We start from the raw sequence: 8,952 nt of genomic DNA, 5'->3' as shown, positions 1-8,952 counted from the left end.
ACTCTGCAGCCTGTGTGAGGTTGATACGTACAGAAAGACTCTCATTAAGCTCTCCTTTAACGTGTGTGTGCCTCACTGATAGCGGCGCCCCTCCTCCATTACGTCATCACTTTTAGGCCACGACGCACACATCAGAGTCAGAGTGGAGTTTTACTGACCAAATACCCTGAAGTGCACGTTTGTCGTGCTTATTGTGAAATTACAGTATATTATTATTGCAATAAGATAATAAATACGAGGACTTGGACCAGTGGCTCCACGAATTGGGATCTGTGAAGCAAGTTAGTTTTGTTCCAGTGCTGGAAATCACAACCTTTATTTATTAAAATAGCAAATTCTTATACATTACAGTATCAGCTTGTTCATCCGGTCACTTGAATGAAATTTGTTTAATCCAACTTAAACATAATAACCACAAATAACATACACATGCTGGTGTAGTGGTTAGTACTGTTGCCCTGCACCTCCAGGGTTGAGGGTTCGATTCCTGCCTCAGGTCTTTGTGTGTCGAGTTTGCATGTTCTCCCTGTGCTTGGTGAGTTTCCTTGAGGTATTCAATTTTTTTCTGACAGTACAAATACTTTACATGCAGATAAGGCTAATTGTTGGTCCCAAATTGCCTGAAGTGTGCCCTGCAATAGATTGTTACCCTGTTCTGGATGTGTACCCTGCCTTGTTCCCTAAGTCTCTTGGGACCCTGTATAGACAGCGGTGTAGTGGTTAGAACTACAGCCACGCACTTCTAGGGTCACTGTGCCCATTCCCCACACAGATCTGTGTGTATGGAGTTTGCATGTTCTTCCTGCACTTGGTGGGTTTCCACTGTCTAACTGGCGTTCCCAAATTACCCACAGTGTCAAATTTTGTATACATTACATTTAGGCATTTGGCAAATGCCCTTATCCAGAGTGACTTACATTGTTATCTCATTATACACCTGAGCAGTTAAGGGGTTAAGGGCCTTGCTCAAGGGCCCAAAAGGGACAACTTGGTTGTTGTGAGATTTGAACCTGACGCATTATGAACCGTAGTCCAATACCTTAACCACTGAGCTACCCCTGACCCTGTGATGAATGTGCACCCTGCTCAAGGTTTACCCTGCCTTGAGTTTAAAGTCTTCAGGGATAGGCTCCAGCAGCCTCCAGATGTTGTGCCAACAATACAATATTATTTCATTCAATATTTTTCTAGACACGGAGACACTAAGAATGATGTGAAAAGTTGATGATGATGCTGCCTAGTGTTACTTCTTACCTACGTGTTACTTAAAAGCTGACAACGATATATATATATATATAAATATATATATATATATATATATATATATATATATATATAACAAAAACATTTAATGTTCTATTGTTTATCCATTGTATGTTTATATATACTGTATTTACTGATTTTTTTTACTTATATAGATGTTCTTTCAATAAGAGAGATTATTGTGTTGATTGAAAGAAATCAGCACAATAATATACACGATAAACAATAAACACATTACATTTTATATAAAAGGGGTGAAAAATATGGTTTCTTTTTTTGTTCCTCATGGCATATGTACTGCCTGGGGTGGCCTTGGCACATACATCACTCAGAGTTTAAGCTGGGTGTAAATTGATCCCACCCACAGCCGTGTGGCAAAGATGTACTGCAGTTACAGGGCCAAGCAATTGTAAAGCAGTAAAGCAAGAATGGGGACAGTGACACAGGTACTGTACAAGCTAAGAGTAAAAATATATTTTTGCTCATATCTTATTTCAAATGTTAAAGCAAAATATGTAGGCTACATCCAAAGCTTAGGATTTTAGCTTTATATATGAACCAAGTTTGTATTTATGTGAATTCACAAATAAATAAAATGTATGCCTTTACTGAGCTACAGAGTCGGTGTTAAGGAATAACAGATTCAAACTCTTTTCCAGTAATCACGTACAGGTACAACAACTCTATATTTTTAAGAAGAGGTGTTTTCAAAATGCAGACATGTAATTAATTAATTAGTCTGTTTAATAAACAAACAAACAAACAAACAAACATCTCACTGGGGCCAAATACAAACCCTTTAGTTGAATAAGACTTATGGGCCACCATACAGAGTGGATTTGGGTAAAAATAACAAGAAGCCCAGATAGTTATTTCCATATGTTCCGATTATCTGTATACAATTATATATACAATTTGTATTAATTTTGCATTTGTTTAATCAAGCATTCCAGCATTACCAATGATATTCTCTAAATCCACCAAACCCCTGAAGGGTAAGTAAAGAAAGATTCCATTGTGTTTTCTTAATAAGAGTCCTTGAAAGTTGTGCCAAACTGGCCATTCATTTTGCCTGGCACAGGATAAACAACTTAAAAATCCTCCTAGAACTATATTTCTAATAAAAAGTGTCATTCTTTGCATAGACATATATTCATACTTTTTTTTCTTTTTCTGTGTACTTGACTTGAGATGTCTTAGTAAACTTGTATAAAGTAAAGTTTGCTAACAGACAAAGAAAAGGTTCTGGGTCACTATTTAAAAGATTGTCCAAAATAGAAACTTAAAATTTCACACACTAATATGTCATTAGATTACCTTTAGCTTTGTATATGGCCATGGAATAATTTCGATAAGCTCAATTTCACAACATTTATTTCCATGCAGAGTAACATTCATCTCTTAATTTCTTAAAATCTTGTATTGAAGATAGACCCCTGTGTAAAGCTGCTGCTAAAACTTACTCCAGTACATCCCTAAGATTTTCCCTCTCAATGGAGGAAATTCACTGATCTGAAAACCTGGTCATTCAGTATATTCAGGTGATCAACTGAGTTGTTGAACCTAGACCTGACCAACAGATGCAATGGTAAGCACTAGGCAAAATGTGTGCATCACTTCATCTGTGTCATTTCTTACCCTGATGCGGCAATCACTCTGAACAGGGTAAACCTGGATTCTTCAGACCACATGACCTTATTCTAACACTTCACAGTTAATTATTTATTCTCTCTAGCAAACTGAAGCCTTTTTTTCTGATTAGCCTCACTGAGAAGAGGTTCTTAAGGCCACACAGATGTTTAGTCCCAACCCCTCAAGTTCTCTTCACGTCTTTCACTGTTAAATATAGCCATGAGTTCTACATTTTGTGTTTTTTCATTTTATGTTCTTGACATGCTCATTCTGGATGCTTTTTCGACTCCCTTGAAGTTGGTGTTTCACCACCACCATTTCAGGTTTTAAAAATGCATTTTTCAGTTTTTAACCCAAATTTAGTGGTTTTAGCAATCTTCTTAGTTGTTTTGTTTGCTTGATGCAAGCCAATAATTTGTCCTTTCTAAAAGAGAGTAACATCTTTGCCACATCAACCACAGCTGCAGCTGTAATTATCAAATGGAAGGTTCTTAACAATTTCTTTAAAAAGAAAATTTAGGCCAGGTCAAAAAAGTTCTGTAGGTAAATATTGGACATTGATCATAATTGTTTTACCAAACAGACATATTTCAGACAGTGCTAGTTTAAATTAAATCAAATTAAATTTAATAAACCCTCCTGGGCACCTTACCTGGCACAGCTCAAAACAGCTTCTCTGCTTGTCCCCTGTGCCCTAGCCATTGCATTGTTTTCTTAAAGGAGATATGTGAGTGCTGAATACTAAAATGCAAAAATGCATAATGTAATAATGAACAATCAATTGCAATACTTATATATTTATGAGGCCTAAGAAGAAGATGGTTCTGAAACAATTGTGAAAAATGATGAATTGTGAAGTTGTATATATATATATATATATATATATATATATATATATATATATATATATATATATATATATATATATAATCAGCCCTGATCTACTGACATTAGTCTGGCACTTAGGGTAACTCAGCCAGAGTTAGAAATTGTATGAGTCAGAATGCCAGATGCATTAGGAGTGTGGGAGTAGTAGCAGCAAATCAACTGTCTAAATTGCTCATGTTAAAAAAAAAACACACAGTTTGGGAAAAGGTATAAACTTACTTTTTGAATTATTTCCTGAAGGAAACAATAACTTATTTAATATGTTTCATTATAAATCCTCAGGGTTTTTTATTTATTTGCTAATGAACGTGCATATCCCCTGAAAACATATAATTGAGAACTGAAAAGAATCAGCAGATATTTCACAGATTTGCCTTCTAGCAGCCATGTGAGAGAAATGCATGAAACACAGAGACATTTCCTTGGTTATGTTACACACAAAAGTAAATAATAAGTGGCCAAACTGTATTTTTTTTTATCTTATTAATGCAATATAAATTTTGTGAGTTTTGTATACAAACTAGTGCCATGTCCTGTGCTGTAGTTTTGCATGTTTTCTCTGTGCTTGCTGGGTTTCCTCCCACAGTCCAAAGACATGCAGGGTATACCCTGACTTATGCCCGGAGTCTCCTGGGATAGGCTCCTGGTTTCCTGTGACCCTGTACAGAAAACTTAAAAAAAAAAAAATGGACTGAGCATTGGAAAAAAGTGGTCGGATGGCTCCAGATTTACTGTGGTCCACAGTAATGGGTGTATCAGGGTAAGAAGAGAGACAGATGATGTCATGCATACAGTAGTGCCCACTGGGGGGTTACTTCAGTTGGTTAGGTCTAGGCTCAGCAATTCTAAGTAGCAATATCATTAAGTCAAATTACTACCTGAATGTACTGAATGACCAAGTTAAAAATCTACGAATTTCTTCCCTGATGATACAGGCATATTTTAGAACTCAAATTTTAAAAGAGTGGAAGAATGAGTGTGTGTGTGTGTGTGTGTGTGTTTGTCAGAAAGTATATGTTTATCACAGTAAACTAAAAAAGCACCTTGGGTTTTTTTTAGTACCTCCAGGGCTGAAGGTTTAAATTTCACCTTCATTATGTGTGCATGGAATTAGCATGTTTAGTGGTTTTCCTCCTGGTGCTCTAGTTTCCCTCTACAGGCCAAATACAGGCATTGCAGGACGACTAGTGTTTCCAAATTGCTTGTAGAGTAGCAATAGATGTGTGAGTGAATTTGATATACATGTATATTAAAAGATAATATTTAAATTGAATAAGCAGCATGAAAAATTAATAAATAAATATTGACTGAAAAAATGCTTTCTGCATTATTGAATCAATTCTAACACTTTTTAGTAAATATTTCCAACAATTCCTTTACATAAACAATTTTTTGTAAAAACTAAAGAAATCAATATGTTATGTAACAAACCACTTTCATAAAAGGGAAGAAGGGGAAAAAAAGGCTGCTTGGATTTGCATGGCAAAAAAGGAGCAAGTGACTCAACCAGGGTCTCTCTCTAAAAAAAACATGCTGTGGCAGATTCTCAGTAGAATTTACCAGCCCTTGTTTTTTTTTTTTCTTTTAAAATTGTGTATGTGAGGATTCCTCTGCTATCACACGAAATGCTGATTTATTTCAGTTTGCTAAATAATTTAAATAAAAGGCATTTTTTTTCTTTGCACGCATGTCTCTATGCACGCCTAAGACCTTTGCACAGTACTCTATATATTAGTCATAACTTTGAACCAACCTGAAGATTTTTGGATTTTGGAGTAGACTTTCTGTTTGGTGCGGATCACATCCCCATACAGTATATGATGATACATGATCCCATAATCTGATTTACACTTATCAAGCAGTTCCACTACAGAATTACTGTTGTAAGCTGTATCACTATAACTGCTTCTAAATTCAACTGCCCCATCTTACAGACATTCATCCTACAGTTTATTCCTACATAAACGCAGGGGAGATTGTTCACTAAATAGACAAAATCCCATAATGAAAGCAGTAAGTCGCGTGTCCAGAGCAGTGACGCTTGTTTTCCGACAATCTGTGCCAATAGAGACGGGTTAAACGATTTTCTTGAGGAACATTAACTTATATGGAAAAGTGAAGAATAAACAGATGAAAACATGAACGGGATGGTAACATCTGGAACCACATGCTGTAATCTTACACCTCACTTGCACACTAGCTGCTTTGCATGTGTTCTCCTTCTTGTGGCCCTCTTGTGTCATCCTCCCCTCCCTCTCTCCCTCTGTCTCCCTGTCTCTGTCTCTCCCCCTCGCCGCGCTGGAATGGTACAGTCCACTGAGAGGTTTGGACGCGGCTCTCGGGGAAGCGGAGCAGGAATCTGATCTCGAGGAGAGTCTGCTATGTGTCCAAAGGCGCTGACATGAAAATCCGTAAAGAGCACAGGATACATGAAGGAAATAAAAAGCGCAAAAGTTTTTGGATACACATCAGCGCTACGCCGCGTCTAAAAGCTGAACATTTTACCTGCACGAGGTGAATTCGGTTCTTTCAGAGCGAGAGAGAGAAAGAGAAGTCTGCTGTTCGGAGATTGAACTTTTTTTTTCAGGAATGAGTGCACGAGCTGCTGGACACACAGGAGGACTGACGGCGGGTATGTGAATCTCCAAAGGCGTCCCATCACCTTCCTCTGCCCTGTCCTAGTTGCATGTTGTTATTGTTTTTTTTTATTCTTTCTGTAACAAAGACAAAAAGAAGTGAAAGGAATGACAGAAATCGTTCGCCGGAATTTCAAGCAAACACGATCGGTCTAGTTGGGACTTGTCGTTGAATTTGCGCGCGCGTGTTAATTGCAGTGCGGAGCTATAGATACTTTGCTTGAGCCCCAGCGGGAAGGCGGGAACGCAGAAATGCGTGCAGGAGGCTCGCTGCGCGCGCTGCTACCGAAGGAGAAGCAGGCCAGGCGGCGCGTCTCCACTCCGTGTGTGGTGCTCTTCCTTACGTGTTTTGGCGCTGCCGTATCTCTGGAATGTCCTCACAAATGTGTGTGCACAGGCACAACAGTAGAGTGCAAACGCCAGAACTTAACCTCTGTCCCACACCCGATCCCAGCCAACACTACGACCCTTCTACTCACTGGAAACGACATCTTCAACCTTTCCAAGGAGTCCTTTCCTGTTCGCCTGAACTCTTTGGAAGAGCTTGATCTGCAGGAAAACCTAATAGAACAAGTGGACCCTGGAGTGTTTGAGAACTTGCCAAAGCTCCGTGTGCTTGACCTGAGCAGCAACAGAATCTTCAATTTTAGCCCTGATGCTTTTCCAGAGAACAATATGCTGCAGGTTTTAAACCTGAGCACATCGCTGTATAATTTCTCAAGGGCTGATGTTTTTTATAATCTTTTAAAGCGGTCCGTGCCTAAACTTTCCGTCCTCAGCTTGGCCAACAATAACCTGGTCGTTCTTCCGGATGACATGCTCACCAGCCTGTCTGACCTTACCAGCCTGGACTTAAGAAACAATTCCTTAGTTTCGATCAACAACGTGACTTTCCAGAACCGAGCACTTACAAGTTTGGACCTGCGAAACAACGCTCTGAAAGTGCTGTTCAATGAGACGTTAAAGGAGTTCAACCAGATCCCCAGGCTTAAACTGTCCCTGCTGGGAAATCAATGGGTTTGTGATTGCAACATAGAGGACATGCTGGTGTGGTTACAAAGCTCAGATATTGTTGTGGACAAGGAGAACATGACCTGCACGATGCCTGAAAAATTGCGAACCATTCAGCTCCTGCAGTTGAAGCATTCAGAGCTGCAGTGTACTGACTCTGGCAACTTGGAGGTTACCCTGGAGACGTCATATGTCTTCCTGGGTATGGTGTTGGCCCTCATTGGGGTCATTTTCCTGCTAGTCCTTTACCTGAACAGAAAAGGCATCAAAAGATGGATGTATAATATCCGTGATGCATGCAGGGACCACATGGAAGGCTACCATTACAGGTATGAGATCAACTCGGATCCACGCCTGGCCAACCTCAGTCTTAACTCGGATGTGTAAGGAGGTGTGGTGCTTGGCTGGAGATGAGGGAAAAACATTTCCCACAATTACGCACAGTGACTCAGCCCAACATTTGCATAGTTTTCACAAGCTTATAATGTAATATGCCATGCCAGATAGATTAATTGGCGTCTGCTGCGGTACACGCGTGCTATGTTACGGTGTGTCTTGTTTAGATGTTGTTCAATGCTTGCATGAATTAAGAACACATAAAAGGTACATATGTACTTCTTTCTTTTAAAAGAACTCTACATATAATATTTTGGGACAATGTGGAATGTGATACAACGATCTCTCTAATGGATGCAAGTTGTGCATATTATCTTGCTTGCAAAATGACTGAAATGAAGAATCATACATGTCTTAAATCTCATTAATGCTTGACTTTTTTCTCCTTGAATAATACGTTACTATGTTTGCATGTGTTCATGTACTTTTTTCAGTGGTTACAATATCTTAACACTCATACAGTTATCACAGCTGTCCATTTTTATATTCACATTTGTTTCATGGACATGGCTCAATTTTTCTTACGAATATGTTCTGCCGAATAAAAAAGATCTTGCATTGATTCCTCATCTCCCCTCTGGTGCTTTGAAATCCTGCAAGGAATCCAAAACTGCTGGAAACGAACAGGGATTAGGTATATTTTTTTCACACACATACGGACACAGATACATATCTAGAAATGCATAATTATCAGTTGTAATTCACCATAAAGTGTTATTATAGAAACAGTATATTAAAAACATCTACTGTTTTATGTAATAGTTACACTTTTTTTTTTGTTCTGTTTGTGCCCTGTATATTATTAGCAATGGCTATACCCATGTGATGTAAATGCAGACCTGTAATTTTAAAAGATATACTGCCTGAATAATTTTGGGCTTTACCAGCGCAGGTAGGCAGTGTGGAATTGAAGCTGCTGCCTGAAATAGACTCAAAAGCCAGCATTTACTGGTATTTTATTTACAATTTATATATATATATATATATATATACAGCATCTCTGTAACAACTTTTGTTTAGACATTGGGTAAAAAAATATGTGTTATAAAAATAGTCCTTGAGGAGTTTCAATGATCCTTGTAGGAGAAGCAGGAAATTTACATCTTTTTCCACATCTCCCTTTAAG

General features: G+C 38.4%; 1 protein-coding gene across 1 annotated transcript; it reads left to right on the top strand.

Annotated features, from left to right (window-relative positions):
- The first annotated feature begins 6,092 nt into the window (after nt 1–6,092).
- tpbgb (trophoblast glycoprotein b) lies at nt 6,093–8,388 on the top strand. The gene has a single exon (XM_053493601.1). It carries the CDS (start codon nt 6,672–6,674, stop codon nt 7,815–7,817), a length of 1,146 nt encoding a protein of 381 aa, XP_053349576.1. The 5' UTR covers nt 6,093–6,671; the 3' UTR covers nt 7,818–8,388.
- The last annotated feature ends 564 nt before the right edge of the window (nt 8,389–8,952 follow it).

This window comes from Clarias gariepinus, chromosome 4, assembly GCF_024256425.1.
Source record: "Clarias gariepinus isolate MV-2021 ecotype Netherlands chromosome 4, CGAR_prim_01v2, whole genome shotgun sequence".
In the NCBI taxonomy this organism is placed as follows: domain Eukaryota; kingdom Metazoa; phylum Chordata; class Actinopteri; order Siluriformes; family Clariidae; genus Clarias; species Clarias gariepinus.
The sequence above is the reverse complement of the archived record's forward strand: the minus strand, read 5'-3'. Positions and strand labels throughout refer to the sequence as shown.